This window comes from Siniperca chuatsi, linkage group LG11, assembly GCF_020085105.1.
Source record: "Siniperca chuatsi isolate FFG_IHB_CAS linkage group LG11, ASM2008510v1, whole genome shotgun sequence".
NCBI classification, from domain to species: domain Eukaryota; kingdom Metazoa; phylum Chordata; class Actinopteri; order Centrarchiformes; family Sinipercidae; genus Siniperca; species Siniperca chuatsi.
The window spans coordinates 27,393,754-27,416,959 of record NC_058052.1 but is presented as its reverse complement, the minus strand read 5'-3'; the positions used below and the strand labels follow the sequence as shown (position 1 = coordinate 27,416,959).

At 39.2% G+C, this 23,206-nt stretch overlaps 1 protein-coding gene across 2 annotated transcripts in view; it reads left to right on the top strand.

The window, feature by feature from the left end:
- LOC122884337 (kinesin-like protein KIF20B) overlaps nt 1–23,206 on the top strand; it is a 54,580-nt gene that overhangs the window by 13,395 nt on the left and 17,979 nt on the right. For both annotated transcript variants that reach the window (XM_044214139.1, XM_044214138.1), the window contains exons 18-30: nt 289–473; nt 1,208–1,684; nt 2,000–3,207; nt 4,675–4,813; nt 5,599–5,721; nt 6,103–6,163; nt 6,775–6,900; nt 7,676–7,803; nt 8,312–8,467; nt 8,881–9,057; nt 12,534–12,659; nt 13,728–13,835; nt 15,094–15,303. In XM_044214139.1, the coding sequence (XP_044070074.1) occupies nt 289–473; nt 1,208–1,684; nt 2,000–3,207; nt 4,675–4,813; nt 5,599–5,721; nt 6,103–6,163; nt 6,775–6,900; nt 7,676–7,803; nt 8,312–8,467; nt 8,881–9,057; nt 12,534–12,659; nt 13,728–13,835; nt 15,094–15,303 (3,224 nt within the window). The remainder of the gene's footprint in view (nt 1–288; nt 474–1,207; nt 1,685–1,999; nt 3,208–4,674; nt 4,814–5,598; nt 5,722–6,102; nt 6,164–6,774; nt 6,901–7,675; nt 7,804–8,311; nt 8,468–8,880; nt 9,058–12,533; nt 12,660–13,727; nt 13,836–15,093; nt 15,304–23,206) is intronic.

The window sequence follows — 23,206 nt, the reverse complement described above, 5'->3', positions numbered from 1 at the left end:
ATGTTTCAATGAGACAGCCGAATGAAAGAAGGCATGTGACTGTTTGCCTGTCACTGACAACAGCAACACATTTTACATAGAAATGTCATGTTTTATAATAGAGATGTCAATAATGCAACAACCTTCATACCAGTATTATAAGCTATCTCTTTGATGGTGTATTTTTAAACTGGTAAATGGCTTTCTGTGATTTGTTTCAAAATTGACAGTTGGATACCAGTGTGTCACCTCTGCTGGCCTACTTCTCACATCCTGTTGTATTTCTTCATTGTCTGTGTTATTTCCTAGGCGAAGCCAGTGGAGTAGAGGATGAGGAGAAAAGGAGGCTTCTCTTTCAGCTCCAGGAGAAGTCATCAGAGGTTACCTGGCTGGAGAAACAAGTGGGAGACCTGCAGAGCGTGGCAGAGCTGGGCTCACAAAGTTGCGCCTTGCTGGTTGAGGAGGAGCGTTCACGTGAGAGAGAACGGCTGCAGGTAAGAACCCTGGGCAAAGGAGGACATAACCAGGAGGAGGTCCTGAATGCCCAGAAAGAGAAGAGGGGATGTCATCAGTATCCTGATAACCCCAGTTGTCAATGCTCATTGAGCTCAGCTGGCCCTCTCTTTCTCAGTATTAGGTTTTGTGGCTTGTTTTATTTGGAGAAATATGTATTAATTGCCAAAAATGGCATTAGCAGCTAATGCACCATATTTCAATTTTATTCAGAACCAGCCACAAAGCCTTTCCATGACTTTTGAACTCTTTAAATGAACAGAATTTTGTTCATTCACCCAGTCACCAGGAATCAGTCAACTGATTACCGATTTCACAAGGAAAACAAGAAATTACCAAAAAAACATTATCATTTCAAATTAAGCACCTCTCAGCAGCTGATCCTCCACTCTAGGAAGTTAGTGTCCATGCTTTGTTTTGTTTTTTTAATTGTGCTTAAATTAGTTTTTACACGCAAAGTATGAAATCCTATCACTAATATACTTTAGGAAATGGTCGACAGTAATGTAGGGTATATGATTTATTATGTCATTTACAGTTAATGAGTTAAAACATGCAAAACCTTTATGGGTGGTCCTTTTTAAAATAACATACTTTAGTCCACTACAAGACTTGTTCATCTCTGTTTTCAGTGACACTCTCCGAACCCTGGTTAAGTTTATTCAATGCTGTTTAAACATTAAAATAGGAATTAATCAATACTCCTATAACCTAGGAGGCATTGGCTGCCCTCGAGAAGGAGAAGAGAGCCAGAGAAGATGCCCTCGCTGCTTTGGAGTACCAGACTATGGGAAAAGAGGAGGCACTGGCATCCTTAGAGGAGGAGAGGAAAGCAAGGGAGGAGGCCCTTGCCACACTAAGGGAACTGAAGCAAAGCAAAGAGGAGATGCTAGCATGCCTTAAAGAAGAGAGAAAAGACAACGAGAAAGCCATGGCAGCCCTTGAAACCGAGAGGAGAGCCAAGGAGGATGCCATTGCAGCCCATTCAGAAGAGAAGCAAAGCAGAGAGGATGTACTTGCTGCTCTTGGTGAAGAGAGGAGTGGCAAAGAGGAGGCTCAGTCTGTTCTGGAGGTGGAGAGAAAGGAGATCAGCAGGCTGGTTGAGGAGAGAGAAAAGAGGCAACAGGAAGGTGATGCACTTCGCCAAGAAGTCAGAGAGCTGACTGCCAAACTGGAAGCTGCAGTTCACCAGGTGGGCATGATTTTAACCTTTTGGTAACATTAAACTGTAAATCCAGCACCCAACAAAAGGGGGCATATATCTGTTATCAGCATACAAATTTCTATGATTCATGAAACAATGATACTTATTTCACGGAATGGTGATTTTTCCAGAAAATGTATTGAGAGAGGTCTGATATTTGAGTTCTTTTCAGGACCTGACATAAGCTTTTGAGTTTTGTCTGCCAGAAAGTTGTTTAGCATGTGTCTTGGAATAACAGTTATTTATGTTTCATTAAATGGTCACAAGACTAAAAGAAAGTGATATTTTTGGAAATTACCACAGGTGACCAGCAAGACGGAGAGAGCTGAACAAGCGTTAGTCCAACTACAAACTGCTCAGGCACAACTGGACGAACACTCCAAGGAGATTCAGGAGAAAACGTCCCAGATCCACACCCTGACGCAAGAAGTTCAAAGCCTGAAACAGGAACTGCAGACTTCAGCAGTATCATCTGGTGGTGTCAATGATCAGCTGAGAGAGGAAGTATCAGAGCTTAGGAAGAATGTGACTGAGGAAAAGGAGAAAAATGAGTGCAAGCACAGACAAATGCTGGAGCTGGAGCACAAGCTAGCACAGGCAAAAGAACAGTTGGCACACCAACAGCTGATCTCCGACCAGCAGCTGGAACAGTTTACCGAGAAGCTGAATCAACAAGAAGCTGCTTCAAAACAGCAAGTTGAAGAGCTGAGAAAGAAGCTTCAGGAGCAAGAAGAGATATTGCAGCAACCACTGGATGAGCTCACATCCAAGCTCGAATACCAAGAACATGCTTCCAAAGAAGAAGTAGAACAGCTGAAAGCAAAACTTGAGGAACAAACACGGGTTTCGGGAAAGCAGATAGAGGAGCTCAATGAGAAGCTCAGAGAACAAGAAGTGATATCACAACAGCAGTTGGAAGAGTTAAAACACAAAATGAGTGAACAAAACGAAACCTCCCGCAAACTTTTAGATGATCTCAAGCAAAATCTCAGTGATCAGGAGCAAACTGCAGAGCTGCTCAAGGTCGAACTAGAAGAAGCTAGGTTTAAAGGTTCAAGCAGTTCCTGTACCTCTGCTGCTGAGGAAGATCTCAAGAGATTGAACGCTGATCTCCAAACTGAGATCGCAACCCTGAGGGCAAAGGTTTCCAACAAGGAAAAAACAAGAGAGTCTCCCAGCAGAACTGAAGCTCAGCTAGCCTCTTCAGAGATGGAGAGAATGCTAAATGAAAAGGACAGACAGATGGAGGAGAAGCTAGCAGAGTCGGAGAAAGCGTCTGCAGAGAGAGAGGCAGAGCTGCAGAAAAAGCTGCTGGAAAAGGAGGCACAGGTAACATCCCTACAGAAGAGCCTGCAGGAGGCGCAGGAGCGGCGGGAGGAGGAGGAGAGCCAGGCGGTTCAGGAGGCTCGGCACAGGGAGGTGGAAAGGCGCAGGGAGCTGCTGGCTGTGGCGCATGAGGCCATCGCTCAGAAGGACGCAGAGCTGGAAAAGAAAGCAGAGGAGATCAGCAGGTAAACGGTCATTTCCTTTATACATCAGGGTGGGAAATTACATCTTCAAAGTTCTTGTAAAGGCTGGACCCTATTTACAATTAGATGTCTTATTAGAAAACTTCCATTTTACTTTAAATACTTTACTGGCTCTACTTTGTACTGTAAAACCTAGTAGAGCCTTTCACACTACACTTAGCTCAGGGTTACAGCTCTGTCAGCCCCAGCCTAACAGCCATCTTTGTGATTGGAAGTCATTTTGGACTGCAATACCTCTGGTGCACTCTTGGTCACAGAGCCAGTGTATTTATCTTAAATATTCTTAAATATAAAATGCAGATTATTTGCTTCCACTGTTTTTGTTTAACCTAGGTACAAACTTCCAAATAAATAAATACTTAAATAAATTAAAATATAATAATAGGAAAAGAAGTGCTTCCCTGTGTGACACAAGGAATAAACATTGTTTCTTCACCCAAAGTATATTCTCCTGTCTCAGATCCCTCATATTGCAGTCATTCTTCAAGATAATGGGAGACATTCAATTCCCTTAGTATTTTTAATGCTAGGTTGCTGTTTTCCTTCCTAAATGGCAGAGGGTATGAAAAGAGAACTTGCATCTGTTAGTTTTGGCTAATGATTGTCTGAGGCGGGAACCAGAGGGTGGGTGCTTGAACTCTAAGTGCAGGAGCTGGGTACTGTCAGATATAAAGGATTCTGCCTACTTTAACAACTGTTTGTTGCACAGTTCAGATAGATTTTTCTGCTGAGTGCTAATAATTTTGCTACTGACTTTCATCACCCTTGTTAATGAGTTTTTATGTTTGAGGTTGAAGGATGCATACCAGCAGATTGATTAAAAAGTGAAAACTGACTCAATAAAAGATTTATAAAACAATGTCATCCGGGATCTGTCAACCTGGAACTTGGCTAGGCTCCTCAGACTTTCTTCCTCTGGCTTTTCTTACTCAGCATATCTGTATTCCTATCAAAGGTCATCTTATTATCAATTATGATGCCCAAATACTTTGAGACTACACTCAACAATCTCAACATCTTGTCCGTTAATTACAGTGTGTGCAGGATTTGGCTGGTGACGTCTGAAATCAGTGCACACGTCGTTGGTTTTTGTCACATTCAATTCTAAAAGGGCTTCTTTACACCAGTTAAAAAAATATTACTCTCACTCTCTGAGTTCTGTTAATGAGGAAGTCCAAAATCCAGCCGACAATGTTAGTCCAACCCAAAACTCTGAGCTTCTGCACCAGCAGATGGGGCTGTATGATGTTGAAAGCAGATGAAAAGTCCACAAACAACAATCTAGCATGGTTTTACCAGCCTCTTAAGTGCTTGTATATGAAGTTGAGGAGAGTTATAGTAGCGTCCTGCACTCCCGGTTTGTTCAATATGCAAATTGTAGAGGATGACAATGTACGATCCTGTCTTTTTTTTAAAGCAGTTCATTGTTATCTTGTCTTACTTTCCCAGACTAAAAGAAAATGCCAAGCAGGACTCGGACAAAGTCAAGAGCCTCAGCCTCGACCTTCAGAGGAAAGAGGACAACACTTCAGACCTAAGAGAGAAACTAGCCGACTACAAGAAGCAGATCCAGCAGGTCCAGAAGGAGGTACACACGTAATCTTTTTTTTTTTTTTTAAACCCTAACCACAATCCTCTTTAAAGATATTTATCTTTTTGAGCTTGCAGCATGGTTTCTGAGGTGGTGTCTACACTAAGGTTATTACATTTCAAACTGCATCTTTTCTATGTTTCGGCCTTTTAGCCAAAATCAGCTAGCATTTTCCAAAAGCAGTGCATTTCAAAAAAGCTTAAATTCCAGAGTGTATATATCCAAAAGCACAAACCAGGCACACATCTGTATTGGTGTTGATGCTGTCAGATGACTTTATGGACATACATTTACAATTACATTTTATGCTTCAGAGACACAGGTTTCTCTGGCAAAAATAGACCCAGTATGTAAAGATAGGGGAGCAGAGACAAGAGCCGTTGCGCACGGCACAATCTGGTCTCACGCCCAGTGGACATTGCTAAACCAGCTATAATGGCAGTGGATTGTCTCCAGAAGTCGCGATGGAGCCAAAACATGGTACATCTGCACATGCCGGGCATTGTGGGTTATTTAAAGCACTTACATGGTTTAAACTGTGGTGCAGTCTTCAAATTTTCAGGCTTTCTTAAAAATACTCTATGGTCCAGAAAAAGAGTAATGTTCAGTGTTTAGTTGAAAGTGTAGTTAATGTGCAAGTTGAAGAAAGTTAAATTAAGGAAAACTTGAAAACAGAAATCTCCATCACTTGATACTAATTGGATATAAATAGCAGACACCTTGAATTACTGTTATCTATAATATTGTGCAAACTGTTGTTTACGTCTTTTTCTTCCTTGAAGATCTCAGCCATGAGAGAAGAGGAAAAGGTTTTGAGGCAGAAGGTGGCTGACATTGAGAAAGCCAAGAAGCAGCTTCAGTTTGACCTCGCCAACAGAGACAGAACCATCCAGCAACTCAGAATGGTAAGATAATCTGTCTTTCACTTTTCCATTTAAGAAGCAGAGTAGTAGTAGTAATTTCTGGCACAACTTCACCTTCTTCCAAGGTGCATGGAGAAGAAAAGTCTGAAGAGGTCAAAACACTTGTAGTATAAAGAACAACTGTATTGTAAAGTTTTTCTTTACACAAGTGTTGCTGAAGTTTTGGCCTCTCACACTTTTCCATTTTCCAGACCAAATCTCTGAAGGCTTTAGCTCTGTTTGCCCTGCAAGAGCAGCACCCTCTTCCAGTTGTGTGTCCAAGCAATCCAACGATTTCTCTTTGACCTCCTCCATACTGGAATATTGATATGCTGTCTTTATGCTCTCCTCCTCTCTTCATCGCCTCCTTCATTCCTCCTTTAGGAACAATCATCTCATGCCAAGTCTGACCAGACACTCCAGCTCTACCAGAAGGCCTGTAAAGGTAAATGTGTGTCTCTGTGTGCCTCATTAGAGGGAAAGAATTTTGTCAGGTTTATAGAAAAAGACCTGCCTTTGAAATCAGCATGGTCATCAGCATCGCCATAACTAATGATTATTGTCATTATCGATCTATTGATCCATCTGTTATTTTTTCTGATTAATCATTTGGTCTAAAATATTGTAAGAAAAAAGTAAAAAAATCGCTTGCTTGTTTTGTCTGACCAACAGAAACCAAAGGATATTAAATTTACAATCGTATAAAACAGAAAAGCAGCAAATCATCACATTTGAAAACTTGAATTCATATTTATCAACTGAAAACTTGATTGAAGACTTTGCCCAATTGGCCCATTCGTGTTTTAGCATTCATAGTTACAAGTCGTCAAGCATGTCTGTCCTGTGCTCAAACTGAATCTCCAGAGTGTCTTTTCTGTTGAAAAGTGCTTGAGTAAAACACTGAACACGCTGTGCGGCTGACCTTTGTGCAACATGTTTATGGAAAGGCAGTGAAAAGAGAATTCCTTTTTTAATGGTAGTCTGCTGTGTGGGGGCCATGGTAGCGTTCTGCGTGTAAACATGTACCTGGATGGGTGTGTTTTTGTTGATTTGTAGACCTTGAAGCCAAGGAGCGTGTGATGGAGGACATGCGTTTGGCTCTAACGGAGCAGGAGGAGACGCAGGAGCAGATGGAGCAGGCCTTGGAGGAGAAACTTAACCTCATCCAGGAGCTCTCCAGCGGTAAGACAAAAGATCTAAAAAAAAATCAAAGAAAGAACATGAAAAGGAAACCGACATTGTGACAGGAATGTGGATTTCATTGTTTTGAATTAAAAAGGTGTTTGGCCCATGGACAGCTTAGTCTAATCCTCTTATCGTTGGGAACTGCAAAGAAACTTATTTACTTATTTTCTGACAGCAACAAGACATTTTAATCGGATACCAAAGTCAGGTCAGTAAGTCAACCAGTGTTGGGTTGCTATGAGGACAGAAACACACAGGATGCAGAGTGTGAAGTATGGCAAACCACAAGAAGATGCACACATGAAAGCAGATGCAATAAAACACAGATAACTTTATTTGGTCCTTATTTCATTGTGTTTACTGACTAAAACAGTAAAAAAAAAAACAGATAAAAAGGAAACACACACAGAAGTGAGATGTCAGGCTCAAAGGCCACACCAGGCCAACTGCCATAGCTTCCAGTACTGGTGGACTCTCTTCCACCACACAGGGTTATTATCTCTAATTTGGAGGCTGGGCTGTTTTGAGAATGTCTTTTTAAAGCAATAACTTCCCAAGGCACAAAACAATTGGTTGAAATTTTGCATCTATAAAAAACTATAAATAGGAAGATTGACAGTATAAATGGAGATGTAGTCTGTCACTTGAGCAAACACAATAAATCTATATTTGGTCCTACTTATCTTGACCTGGAGACTTGTAGAGTGAAGAGAAAGTTATTCTGTCAGTTCTATGAATGTAAGTATTAATTCTCTGGTTTTAACGATTTCAGAGGTGGAGAAATTGAAAGGGATGTTGTTGCAGCAGAATCGTGGAAACAACACTCACCGTCAAGTCGACAGCCCAGATGACCTCAAACTGGCCAAGCAGGAAGCTGCCCAAGTTCAGGAAAGCTTGAAGGTAATGAAGGGAAGTTATTTTCTGTTAAATTAGATGGTAGGACCAGAAATGTGTAATAATTTGACAATAGATAATTAGTTAATTCCTGTTGAAAATTTGATAGGTCAAGAATATTTTACTGACATTTGTCTGTGAAGATTCTCAGTCATCCACAAAGTTGGTGCAACAGTATTTGTACGTCCCTCGTTTGCATTCCTCCCTTGCAGTATGTAAAGTAGATGCTCCAACAAAAAATGTCAGTGTGTAGACCAGCTTTTTTCAACAAGGAATTACAGTAAACGGGTCACATAGATGTGCTCAGGTTCTTTAATAAGAACTAGTAAGACTGATGTCTGTAGTCAGATCAGGGTAGCTTGTCTTATGTTTCTACTTGACGTAGGCAATTGTAGGTACCACTTTTTTTTTTTATATATATATATAGGCATTTTATTAGGCATTTCAGCTCAACAGATTCCAGATTCTTAACAGAATTCCAGATTCTTTAAAAAAAAATTTAAATTGTGTACAGCTGTGTACAGAGAAACACCAGGCAGAACGCAAAAAGTGGCTGGAGGAGAAGCTGTCCCTGATCGGCCAAGCTAAAGAGGCGGAGGACAAGAGGAACCAGGAAATGAGGAAGTTTGCCGAAGACAGAGAACGCTACGCTCGGCAGCAGAGCCAGTTGGTAAGACGAGGATGATATGCAAACATGCTAAGCACTAGCTGAAACATGTAATGATGCCACTGTGTTAGCATTAATCTCAAAGCACAGCTGAGCCAAAGTACACCTTCAGCTAAAAGGTGTTGAGCTTAGACTGATGAAAGTTGAACCAAGTCTGACAATGTCAAGCTGAGCCTGACAAGCTGAGTGTGAGATGTCCAAAATGGCCACCATACAGAGGACAAGAAAATCAAAATTCTCATTTTAAATTTAACCAACTGATTTGGTTTTAATGATCGTTTCAGCCCCACTGGTTTCCTATAGGGCTCTAATATTCTTGTTTCTCTTTCTGTATCTTTTTCTCACTAACAGACATACAGTACAAAACCTGTATTTTCCACTACATGTTTTGCATGTATATTTTTCCTCTTTGACAGGAGTCCTTGTCGTCCCAGCTGGCTGAGAAGGAGAAGACCATGGAGAAGTGGAGGAAGGAGAGAGACACTCTGGTAGCAGCTTTGGAGGTCCAGCTACAGAAGCTTCTCTCCAGCCAAGCAGAGAAAGACAAACTCATCCAACAGCTACGCCAAAATAACACACAGCCACCACAAGAGGTCAGTATGACATAATGATGACAACACACTAAAGATGTAAACTGTCAGAACTGGCTGCTTCTTACATTAAAGACACTGACCATCAGAATTTTGGTGAAACATCTTAAAATGTTAGATCTGCTTCAGTTAAAGGGGAGATGGAGATGAGAGGAAGGCGGTTTAAGACAAAAGTGATCTATTTGAGAAATGAATGCGCATGATATATGGTGATATTTGCAGTACTAGTGGCTCACATCTTAGTCGGATAACATCCCTCTAGAGTATGAAGTCCCTAGGCTCTTAATGGATTATTCAACCTTCAGTAACAAAAGCTAAAAAAAGCAGCTGCTCTCCTCTGTTGGAAACGTCCTATGTTTCACCTCCTGTAGGCACTCCAATCAGTGATGTCAGAGCAATTGTCAAGGCAAAAAACCTGCTGCGACGTTATTGATCAGGGTTTAGCTAGAGGTGAAACTTTACTGAAAGTACGAACCTGTAGAGTGCACCGCATCAACTGTTTTCTTCCCCGTTTCAGTCACTGTTGATTTACCCTTTAGATAGGATTTATTGGGAGATCAATAAAGGGAGGGAGGAAATGGCAGCATTGGAACCCAGTTTGTAACAAAATTCGACAGATAGTTAAATAAGGATTCCTTGCGATTACTGTCTTTACTAAGTGGTTTCTGTAATGTTACACAGCAGAAGAGTGCATTTGGTGCAGAGGTTCGTTCAGTTTTGTCACACTTTTGAGCAGCTTATCAAGCTTGGGGTCACTAGTCATTAGTCTTGCTTTCCTTTCTCCTTCCTCTCTGGTAAATTGCAGGAGGTTTTGTAGGTGAACCAGCATTGTTACCATCGAGCCATATAACTGTTCCACATACACTACCGCTTAAAAGTTTGGAGTCACCTGATATATTGATGTTTTTCTTCTTTCCTTCAGTAATGGCTATTTTAACATAGATTAAAAAAACGGTGTAATTATTCACCAAATGTGTTATTTACATTTGAAAGAGTTTTAGAATAATTAAATGATTAAAACTTCCCTTTAGTCGATGTCCCCACAGTGTTGCATGACAGGGGAGAATACTTTTACTACCCAAATACTTTTCGATTTTTTATTTGTTTTCCAGTCCAGAAAAGCGTAAGTGACCCTAGATCATTTTGAACCACAACTGTGCAACTGGGCTCTAAATATTTTGGGAACCTGTTTTTCTTTGGGCCCTCTGCAGTCTACTCGGTGGTTAGATTGAATAGGTTTAAACTGTGATTTGTCAGTCCATTGTATATTCAGCTGCTGTTCCGTGATCCAATTCCAATAGTGCTAACCGTACTAATTCTATTTTGAAGTTTTAAGAATAGCTTTGCTAAAGCAACACGCCTGTTAATTCCAGCTTGTTTTAGGCATTATTGTGCACTTGACACTGAAACAGGAACATGTTCCTATTTAAATCTGCACAGATTTTGATGCTAAGTTTCCAGTTTCTTTTACCAATGACTGCTGTTCCTCAGAGGTATCTTTCTTTCTGCCCTTTCACCTGTCAGTCTGGTTAAACCATTGTACAGCGTTTTGTTCCCCATGTACAAAACATTATTTTTTTTTTGCAAACCCTCCATACAAAATAACATCTATGTGTAAAGAGGACTTTGTACAACCTAAAAGTATGAAAGACCATTAAAAAATATAGTAATATATAGAGTATTCCTCTCAGCCATCTGACTGTACAAAATCAAGCTTTTGTGGCAGGTGACCCCAAACTTTTGAGCGGTAGTGTATGTTACATTTCAGTATTTTGCACTTTGCTCTCTCACATTTTGTCCTCACCAAGCTTTTGTGTGGTTTTCAAAATAACATCATTTTTTTCATTGTGACCAGACAGCTTCCCCCGAGATAACTACAGAAGAGACAGTGTGAAGGGCAGGCTGTAATGATTCACCAAATCAGCTTGATGCTTGGCTCGGTGTCTGATATGGCTGTATTGATTTAAAAAAATTTGCATCAGGCAAAATTTGGGAGAGAATTACAGCAACTTTTATACAGGCAGAGTACAAAACCTGCCACAGCAGGGAAATATCCAAACTGCAGTACTAATCATTTAAGGATTATTGAAAGCATTGACTTTTTTTTTTTTGTTTTTGTTTTTTGTGTTATCAACAAATAAGATTTCAAATAGGATGCTGTCATGGTGTTCAAAATTCAATCTAAATTTGAAGGAGATTTTTGAACTGGATTTATGCACAAAGAATCCTTTTTGCAGCCATTGTTGGCTACTTTCCATATGTGTATTGGACTGGAATTGTAAATGAGGGACTTGTAAACGCCTTTTAATATGATGCAGTTAAATACAGAAACATCAGTATCTATGAGGACTGGGTGATGAACTTTAATACTTGGCACTGATTGCACTCAGTCAGAATCTCAGTCTTGGTTGTACACATTTAATTAATGATCTATTTTTAGTGTTGAGACACAAACTGAAAGATTTTGGCAAAAAAAAAAGGTTAATATTCAGCAAAGTAAATTACTGGGGGGGGGAAAGTGAACATTGAATACAACTGAACATTAAACAAAACTAAACATTATAAGCTTCATATAATGGAATTTACTGCAGGACTGTTGTATTGCTTTGCATTAGATTGCCAACTCAGTGTATTATCCCAGCATCACAGGTTCAAGGCCAGAAGGTAATGTGTGATGAAAAGCATGTACTCTGAATTGACCAAACCCATGTCCACATCTGAGGAGGGTTAACCTTAGTGCTTAGACACTTTTGGAAACCTTTCAAAGTTTGATAGCAACTACGGCGGAATTGTCATTTTTCATACATTTAAAGACATTTCTGGTTTCATTTCAATTCATTTTAGCCATACGTCACTTGATCTTGTTGTCTGTCTAAACTCAGATGAGGAGATAAGATGAGGGTTAGGGACCACAGTCATGGTGCATTGGAAGCAATTCCATCATGTGTTTCACATACAGTTCAATCTTTCCAGAATTTTCCACTGATTGTGTTGTTTTGTACATTTTCCTGGGGGTTTTGGTCGTGCCTATATAGGTTTCCATGCTCGCTCAAAAATGTTCTGTAGCTTTATTTTTGTTTCTCCCTGAATATGAGCTGTGCATCTTCTATCATGAATGGCCATCATAAATCTCAGCTTTGTGAAGGAAAGGTTGTATTTGATTTCAATATGTTTGTATATCCAATATGCAATAGAATATGTTAAGGAATAGCTAGTACCTTGTCCTTAATTTTGAGATGAAAATTTCTTTTAATTTTGTTGTTTACCGGTAAATAACGGTTATGTAGCCAGCTTCCTAGTCCAAAAACAATCCTTTGAGATTCCTCACTATTGCTTGCTTATTTGAATTATAGTTGTTTTTAATCTTATTTTCTCTTGCAATGGTTCTAAGCTCTGGATAACATTTTTGGTGAAAAGCATAAAATCAAAGGGGGTGGGGACAGAAAACACCTTCAGTGTCCATGAACTTCCTGTTACAGAGTAGTGATGGTGGTGTCCGCGTAGCAGAGCTGCAGGCTGCCCTGTCTGAGAGGGACGCAGAGATCCTACGACTGAAGGAAGAGCTCAGGGCCTCAACAGTCAAACAGGGGGACACGGTCATGCAGGTCAGTCTCAAAGGAATATCCCTTTTTAGTATCAGATAACCACCCCTGCTTGCTTGAAAGGGGGCTTGCTAAAGATGTGTGGTTTCATCCTTCACAAAGAATAACAGCAGTTGTCATCTCACATTATTTATCATTGGTTATTTCTCTTAAAATATTTTCATGATGGATCAATATATTGCAGGTTCAAAGGAGTTTGCACACCCACTCTCGAACTGTTTTTTTTTTTTAAGCACACCTGAGCTTAAAAGCTCGTTTCTTTTATATAGAAATCTATCAAAACTGGGGAAGCTTCTCAAACCACTCCTGCATCATAATGAATTTCTCTGGTGTCCTTCCAAATAGTCACTATGTTCCAAACAATGTCAAAGATATACTAAACAATTATTGGTTATTTTTGGTTTTACATGAAAAAGTTGCAAAGATGGCAGACAGCAGGATAGATTTGCTCTCTTTCATATTAAGATCTTTTATTATCGATGTTTATTTTTCATTTGTGCTGAGGTCCGGAGTTCAGAGCACACAGTATAGAGATAAGAGCCTGGCGGGGTAGATGTTTGCTTTTGGTTGTTTGCTTAGTGTTTTAGCCTGTTTTCATTTTCTTTAAAGCTTTTATCAAAAACCATTTGTGAGGCTGAATTACACAGTGGCAATGAGACTGAGAAATAATGTGAATATAATAAAAGAGAGGAACAGAATTCATGGATTAGACTCAAAGTTGCATGTCAGTGACACGGAAAATGTCTTTGCCTGCTGAGCTATAACTTTCTTACATTATTTATTCATAGATTGTCGTCAGGTGTTCTCCATCTTCAAAATGAACAAAAATGTGGACAGCAGTCTACAAACTGTTGTGATTTGGATCCTTTTTAAATTTCTTGTTTTTAGCTTGAGTACGTCTTAACGACAAGGTACAACAAGGATTGCTTATCTTTCACTGTATGTTGACATTGCTAGTCTTAACCTTTTTGATGTGTGGTGGATTTAACAGCATAATGCATTAATTTTATCGACATGTTTTGGATGTATTATACTTCTAATCATGATTTATGTTATATTTGCCTGTGACAGACTAAAAGCAGTGACAGTCCTGCTACATTGGTTGGGAAACCCCAGTGTGAGACCATTAACAGGAAGTCGGGAGGAAGGAGGGATACCAGAGCATCAGTCAGCAGTCAGGTAAGCTTGTGAGACGACAAAAATATATTTGTAAAACATTGTGGAAAAACTGATTGATTCATGAAGTATACTACAGACCCATCTTCTTAAGTCTAAAATTACAACAGCTAGGGTTAGGCGATGTCTACCGAACTGGCATATGACGATGTCCACAATGAAACATCGCAATGGCTTTTAAATCACAATGTTACGATGGTAGAGAGCTCAGTGGTCGATGGATGGATCGTCCATGCCAACTCTAACAACAATACAACATTGAGATTGGATTAGAGTCATTCCATGAGTGCTTAAAATCACTTTACAGAAATGTTGGCCGACGATTTGAGTGGCATCACACTGCTTTGTTTACATATATTTCTTCAAAATTGTCAAACAGTCAGCTTGCTACACAATTTCCACTGCTAAAAGGGAAAAAGCTAACATCCTATTTAAAGTGATGCTTCAGATTGTCGACATGAGGTGGTTTGAGGTAGTCACTGGTCAAGACATTTTGGTCTGTATATTATCTCAGTTTACTAATCATGTGGGGGGGGAGATATCACAGTGAGCCAGCAGTAACGTTCCAAACCTGATATTCTAACAATCACGCTCACTTCACGCAGCGATTGACCAGGTGTGCAGAGGTGAGAGTCTTCAGCTTTAACATCTTAAGCTCTTAAGCTCTGTTTTGTTTCCTTTTTTTTTCTTCCACACAACTACCTAAGTCGCTTTGGGTTTGTAGATGCGTGTGCAACACCGTGAATGCTGGCCTGAAGTGTGTGCCGTTATCCCCATTTGTAGACAGGCTTTTCACCCCGTCTTTTAGTGAGGCCATTCAGGTGCCTTTTAGATGTGGTCAGACGAACTGTTTTGCCTTAAGAGGCTAATGAAGGCACCAAGCAACTTTGCATATCTGCTGTATTGTCAACAAGTCAAGAATTCTATAGCACCCACTAAATTACTTTGTTTGCTGTATTTTCTTGTCCTGAAGACAAACTTTTTCCCACACTTAATTATGTGAAGGCTATGTGTCTTGGATTTTACTGTGCAGGATCTCAATTATATTTATTTATTTAACATACCTTTACAAGACACACAGTTACATAAGCTTTTAGAGTTTGCCAGTGAACAGTTACACAAGTGTTGATATTTTGGTGACTGACCTCGACACCTTGTAGTAACAGACAGACCAGCCTCTATCCTCAGACCTAGACACACATTTCTCTCTTGAAGGACCACGATGTGACCCTTAATCTTAAAATCATGTGTGGTCCCACAGGGCTCAGCTGGCTGTCCATCAGTGCTAGACTCCTCTGAGATTTCCACAGAGAACGGCAGGACGAGCCGCTTCCCCCGGCCAGAGCTGGAGATCTCCTTCAGCCCTCTGCAGCCAAACCGCATGGCTCTGCGACGGCAGGGAGAGGAGAACGCTGTCACCGTCAAAATCACCCGCTCAGCACGCAAGAGGAAGAGTGGAGAGATGGAGAAGGTAGGAGCCATTCAAACAAAAAGCATCTTGTCCACGCATTCACCGGGTGTTGAAACATTTTTCATATCCAAACTAAGAGATAATTGAAAATTATTAATTAGCAAATTCATCAGTGTGGTGGATTAAGTTTTGAATTTATTGAACATTCTCATGTCATTTTCCCTTCATGGATATATTTCCTACTATATGTGTCAAAATGATCAAAAAATTATCCCACTGTATAAACTTATATATGTACACGATGTTTTCCTCTAGGTTCCTCAAAAAGAGATTCTCTCTAGATAACTAAAAAACAACTGTGCAGCATGAGCCCCAGAGATGGGCTTTTTCAGTTATTTTCAGAGAAGATAGTTCATTTTTCACACACGTTTTTGTAGAGAAAATGTCACTGTGAAACCTTTCCCTCAGCCGCCATCAATCCAGCACCGGTAGTGCAGAATTGTCTTAACAGTTACTTCTGAGAATGGAGCAACAGTAAATAGCAAACTCAAACAGTTGTGATCTGTAATAAGTTTGATATTTTCCATGAATTTGTTCGCACTAGTTTTGAAATAACACAATGGTATATGAACTGCAGGTATTAGAAATGTATGCATTGGGGTTGTACGTGATCGCAAGATCTTCCGCTTTAAATCCCTTATGATCCTCATTTCTTGTGATTTTCTCCTTTCTATTTTGCTGTTCCCCTCTGTATGTTGTATATGTAATGGAACACAACTAAGCTTATAGAGTTAAAAATAGGACTACATGATTCTGGTCAAAATGAGAAGTGTTGAGAAATGTCAGAATTGAGATCACCATTTTCTCCCATAATTTATAGGGACACCTTTTTTTTTCTTTTTTTTTTTAAACAGACAGCTCATGCAACTGCATGACACACTAAATTCAAGAACAATTAACTAAGTGTGTTGTCTCCTCTATAGAACACTTGAAAAATGGTTTCCTGTGTGTGTGTTTTAAAAAATAGAAAACTGTTACTAATACACAGCTCACCTGTAGCCAGATGTAACCATTGCCCCAAAACACACCTAGTCCAGTTAAGACAGGTGACTGCTTTTACAATGTTTGATCTGTTGTTAGCAAACCATTTTTTCCACCTCCAAACCCCAGCAATTAAGAACCTGCTTCAGTCCTGAAGTCCTGCGTGATCATCAAGGGAAACAGTCTGTAGACTCTGACACATTTCTGCCTTAACTCCTGCTCGACACTTATTTGTCAGTGTGTAACAGTAGAGCAGTTAGCACAACATGAAGAACAGTTGTGGGAAGGCCTTGAGTTTAGCATTTGTCCAGCCACACGTTAATCCATTGTTCTGGTTCCACACAGCAGACAACTTTTTTACAGCGTTTTCGTCAGAGCTGGGGGTGGATACATTTATTTGTTTCCTCCTCACCGCGACTGACACATTTTTGTTGTTCCTAAAAAGCTGCTTCTTTCACCGCATTTTACTCTCCCATGTTTATTTAGGCCTACATGAGTGTCCTGCCTCTCTCTCCCTGTACACAGTTTGTCACATGGAGCAATGCACACTTGTCATTTATCGATGCAGCTTACAGAGAAATTAGGTTTCAAAGGTTTCTGTAGAAAGGCACAATCACAAAATATGTCACACATAATAAAATGTGTACAATAGAAAATGCATCCAATTTTAGCTAGTGCACAAGCACTTAAAAAAATTAGAGAAACATTTCAGTATTTTTCTTTGTAACTATTGGCCAGAAGCTCAACAAATGCAGTTTGTATATTGTGTAGGCAATGTGTGACTAGTACAAGTAACAAGGACAATAAGCCAATCCCATATGTGCCATTTGGCAACAGATTACAGTCTTGGTCCTGTGAACGGGCTGTTCTGTGAAACCAATTGCAAGTCACACATTGTTTCAAAAAGTAATCCCAGACCAGACCAAAGAGGGTCCATGGAAACGAGACCAGACTGTGAGACTTGTATGGAAAAGTGAAGCTGCACTAGAAGGGCGAACAGGCTAAAGGTTGTTTTCTGGACACCGTCTCACTGGAATTAGATTAAATGCAGCGGAGGAGCTGCACTAATGTTCATTTGTTTGTTTCGACTAATGCAAGGGAAGTAGGCTAATGCCTCTGTGATATTTTGCTCCCAAAGGCATGTGACACATGCAAATGGTAATTCGCACACAATTCGGAGAGAAACATGAATTTTACCATAGAAAGCCTATGTAATGTATACTATTATACAAATGTGTACAAAAAAGAAGGGAATGCACAAACCCATGTACAATATTGTAGAACACACACTCAGTATGCTTTATACACTTAAACTGACACTATTTGCAGCACAATTACAGTACATACAGTATATGATGAAGTTATTTATTATTGTCACGTATACTCACATGGATTTGCAAGACACCATGAATTAATATAAACCAGATCCAGAAAGCAGCACATACATTTTTTCCAAATATAAAGACAACCAATGCATGGCATTTTCATAATCAGTTTTTAAGACTGTTTATGTCTATATCGAAATTTGTACATTTTTGATAAAACATATCAGTAATACTGTATAATTATAACTTAACATAAAGACTAATGAAATAGTCCATCCAGGCGTAGTTAGCTAACTTGAATATACCAAAGTTAAAGGTGGGGTATGCAATTCTAACCCAATACAGTCAACAGTCTATAATCTTTTTGTCAAATTCAACGAACATCTCCTCACAGCCATGGCTCTGTAAATGGAAAATAAACAAAGAGGCGTACACCGGGCCACACAACACTATTCCAGCCATGATTTGTGTGTCAGGTAACGTTAAACGACTTGCCCATGGACATTTAGCTTACTAGTTTGCCAAGATCTGCTGCTGTTGTTGTGATGTTAGCTATAGCAGCAGGAGAGTTGTGAGCATCACTGTCTGGAGCTGCTGTGCTGGCTCTGGGAAACCGTCTCGTCCTTTCTGGCTGTTAGCTTCGCAGCAGCAACTGTAGCGACAGTTTGCTAACCCACAACCTAGCTAACGTTAGTAACATTGCTTGCTGTGTCATTGTTCGCTCTATATCATGGTATTTGTCATGGTATTGGATTTCTCCAGAATCGCATACCACACCTTCTAATTAACCGGCTTGAACCACTTTTTCGTTACATTAGGTAGGCCCACGCAACAGTTTTAGAACAAGCTATTTAAAATAAATCTGTGTCATTTCAATTTTCGAATATTTTGACACCAGAATATTTCACGGTTTTGTTGAATCATTTTCATCAGAATTTACACTCTTACAGTAATTCATCATAGATAGAAAAGAAAATGTGACTTCTACTAGATCAGACAGCTCACATGATCTGGTTTCCCTCCTGAATATATTTCCATCTGCCATCTGAAGAAAATCAGTTAATTGTGCAACTAGATCTTTGGCCTCTAAATAAACAAGATGTAATATATTATTGAAGGCCATATTTTTTTATATATGCATATATAATAATTAATATTATATTTTCATGCTATTATTGTTAGTAGTGCTAACATTAAACCAGAAGTTATTCCAGTAGATATAAAGCATACAGTATAGATAGTAAAAACACTCACATGCATGTACCATCCACATATGGGTGAGAGAAAACAATCTCATTAATCAAACAAACCACTTACAAGGAGAAACACACACAAATTTATACACATTCCCCCCAGAGAACACATTGAAGCATCCCGCTCAGGGGAACACAAGGTCGGGTACAGTTCAGTTGTCACATCACTGTTCCACTGTCACTGTCTGCAAAGGTTTACACTGGTTCCAGCTTGTACGACTCCTCTGTTTCAGAAATCACTCACCATTTTCCTTGTCTTTTTCTCTCTATGGCAAACACATACTGAAAATACATCAGGTCTGCATTTGGAAAAATAAGAATTTTGTTGACAGATGTCAAGTATAAGATCATTTTACAGATTAATTTCTACTCATTTCTACTTATTGGCTTTATTAATTCAGAATGTTAAATTTCAGAATATATGAAAAACGAGGTATCTCCTACTGCCTCTTTCATTTTGTCCTAGATTGTGGATATAGTACATGATCAGTCTATGTAGTCAATATAGCTACATTGAAGCATTCTCGCTTGCACAGTAATATTATATATCATCATTATTGCAATTTTACAATGTTGGCTCCTTGTTGCTCATTTTGTAAACACTGCATTTCCCTTGTTTCCGCATAATCCCAAGTATGCTTGGGAGGTCCTGATATATTCTGAGTGCTTAGGTATGACAATGCGTTATACCGTTAATTCATACTTACACATGCTCAGTGTTTAAGTTTACTACTGATAGCAAGTCCAATACGAGCCATATTGAAGTAGCCATTGTTGTGCATGGCAAACCAGAATAACGAAATGATGTAAAGATAACATCAAAAAGACAAATAAAGGAAACTGTTTTATTTGATAGTCATGGTTGAGATGAACTTTGATGTCAAGTGGTGACTGGATAAATGCTGCAATCTACAGGCATGGGGTATTCATTTCATGAACAATGGTGCAAACTTAGAAACAAGTTTTTGTCTTGCATATTTCGTTCTTATGTGATATCATCACAAGAAGCACTCAAAATGCATCTTAAATGCAGTAACATTTCTGTATGTGCTACAACATACTGTGGCATTCATTTTTGCATAGTTGTAAAATAAAATATCATTATTAATATTAATAATGTGATGATGATGATTTCAACCACATTGCATTTCTTATCAAACGCACTGTAATGTGTAAGTCCTATTGTAGAATTAGGCATTTCTTATCAAACTAAATTAATTTCGTGGTTACGGTGCCATCCCATCTTAGTCCTGGTTGGCTGATATAAATCATTTTGACAACTTGCCACTGGCAATTTTGATGTAAGTCCTACTTTTTGTTAGGGGAATTTGGAATCACAATGTATGTAGGCTTTTAAGTTAATTGAATACAGCTGAGTCTGTTAAATTTATTTTGAAAATGTTAAATTCACTGACATGAAATGTTTAAATGTCATCACATCGTAGGGGAAAATCTGGCACACATTTAATATGGCATGACCTCCATTCTCCAGCAGTCAGCTAATCTTGTCTTGGTATTTTTGTAACTGAAAGTAACCAGAATTGTAATTACTGACTTTATGTAAATGTTCTTGAGACCCAGTTTTCCCAGATGCATCTTGACACTGCAGTCATCTCATTCCATGGAAAGCGAACCTCGCTGAATAAAAGATGATCGTTTTGAGATGGCACCAAGAGGAAAGCTATTTAGAAATTGACTGAAGAAACTTCATGATGCAGCAACTTAAAACATGTTGCTAACTTAAGTGTTTTTGATTAACAGTTTGAAAAGTAGAGGTAAAAGAAAATAAGTCTTCACACAACTAGGGCAGAGTATCATTTGAAGTTTTGCAATACTAGTGCAGAGGAGATACCAGAGTTTCCACTAAGACAATATTTTTATTTGATACCTTACTTTAAAAAATAACCAAAAAAAATTCAAAACCCTTTTTTTTTTTTCATTTGTCTAAACACAAGCAGCTGTAAACGAACTTTGTCTAAATAAAATCTGTCTAAAATCTAAATAAAATAAAAGTCTAAAATCGGCAAAACTGTGATTTACATCTATAAAAGTCCGATTTATAGAATAAGTAAAACAACATGGCTAAACATTCAATGCCCTGACTTTTTTCGAATCTTGTGGCTACGACTATGGTTGGTACAAAGAAAGTATTGAGGTTAGTATTGAGTTGATATTTGCATGCCAAACCTACAGTTGCAAAGAATGTTCACATGTGTAAGTTTGACTACCCTTTTCTTGAGTTTAGCAATAGGTATTTTGGTTTAAGGTGGTACTGAAGAGAAATTAGGAATGTTAAGAAATCGAATCAGTCTACCTTGTAATGCAATGAGGAATATGGTCCCTGTTACTGGAACGTAGGAAAATGATAAAAAGTACAGTAATTAAAACTATTTTCTGTGACAAACCTGTAATTGGTTTTGTTTTCCAGAATTTTGACAGCTCATATCTACCTGAAACTGTACATCTTCCCACTTAAATATTTTAAAACTGTTAGTAGTGAGAACTGTGAAGATGTGTTTGCAATGTGCCTACATGCTCTGACAAAAGCTCATTAGCTGAAACATATTAGGCCACGTTCACATAACAAGTACTCCCCCCAATGTAACTAGGCTCATTTGACTCAGTCTCCTTGTACCCTGCTGGTATGACAAGATTTTCTCTTTTGATACCAGCAGTGGGAGTATTTTTTACAGGGGTGAAAGCTCTGCAATGAAACCCCAAAGTAATTCCACTAATGAGTGCTGTTCTGCTGACTGGCCTGGGTTCAAGACAGAGAACTGGAACAGAAACGGGAGGGAGGTGTAATGAAAAGCCCACAAAAAGATGTAGGTGTTTGTGTTGGGGAGCGGTTCTACAGCACATCCAAAGTGATGTGACGTTACATCAGATTTTATTCTGGGGATCTGGGGCACTTCAGTCAACATTTATGAACATGAACACATTCCTTTTAAAAGGGCAGTAGAAAGGGAAGATGGGAGACCCAGACAACTTCTCTGTGGGTATAAAGATATGTTTTGATGTCCATAACTGCATGACATAAAAATAATTACATAAAAATCCTTTCCATGTTAAAGCCCAAATGTTTGTGCTTCAAGTGAGTCTCCAGTGGAATTAAAGGAAAACCTAAAATTTGGATTGCCATTCCTGCACCTTTTTTTTTAAATCACAGAAACAATCATTTCTGCTTCATAGAGATGGTCTATCTTTTTTTCTTTTGTACATTTAGTTCTCCTCCTATTAATGCTACTGCAATTACCCAATTTCCATTGGAAAGCAATGGAGTTAACTTCATCTGAACATAAGAGAAAAATTATATAGGGGGTTTGAAGTGTGAAGGGCCCAAGGGTCATGAGAGTGTCATCACATCACTGACCCTGTCAGCCTTCATACAATAGCAGGCCAAAAAAGGAGGCTGAAATCTCTTTTTGTACCCAACAACAGCAAAAGGGAGAGAATAAGGTATAGAGAATACAAAGGGGAAGGTGAGGTTTAAACCAAGAGAGAAATGAGCCAAAATAAATTGAGGAAAAGAGTGCAGAGGGAAGTGGAGGCAGCACAGAAAGAATAAATTGAGCGAGATTGGTTGAGGGTTACGGGGGGAAATGGCAGCCGGGGAGGAAAGACAGATGGAGAAAGACAGCGGAGGGAATACAGCAGTGGAGTGGAGAGAAGGGTTGGAGGAAAAGAGGGGAAGATAAAAGTGGCAGGCAAGCAGAGTTGAAGCAAAGACTGGGGGGGTGTTGGATGGCAAGATGAAAGAGGAGGGATTGTGGGTAGGGTCGTTTGATAGGAGCAGAGAGAATAAAAAGCAATGGAGGAGGGTAAAAAGAGAGCAGAAGAAGCTGACATGGCGGTGACAGTTGCTGCTGAGAGAGTTTAGATCTGAGCAGAGTCCAGCTGCGCAGCCTAGACTTTATATACACATCCATTGACACATCTCATTCATACTCTCGCTTTATCACAGTCAGATTTTGAAATGAAGATGTGTATACTTACTGTACCACCAGAAAGCCACCGACTTGTCTTATTGTCAGTAGACAAGATACCCTATAAGGATTAACTCTCAGACACATGGTGCAATGTGTTAAAGTTACCTTACCATTAAGAAGAAAGACACAGGATTGTACTGATAAACTTGCACCTTACTGCTCAGTCACACATTTATACTCTTTAAAGTGACATTGCCTATAGATATTGCACTATAGAAAACCTTACAAAATCTAAAGTCTGTAGATGTGTATACATGTAATGACACAAATAGACAACATAACACCAGAAATATCAGAATCAGAAATACTTTATTGATCCCTGAGAGGAAACTCTTTCGAGGGGAAACTCTTTACC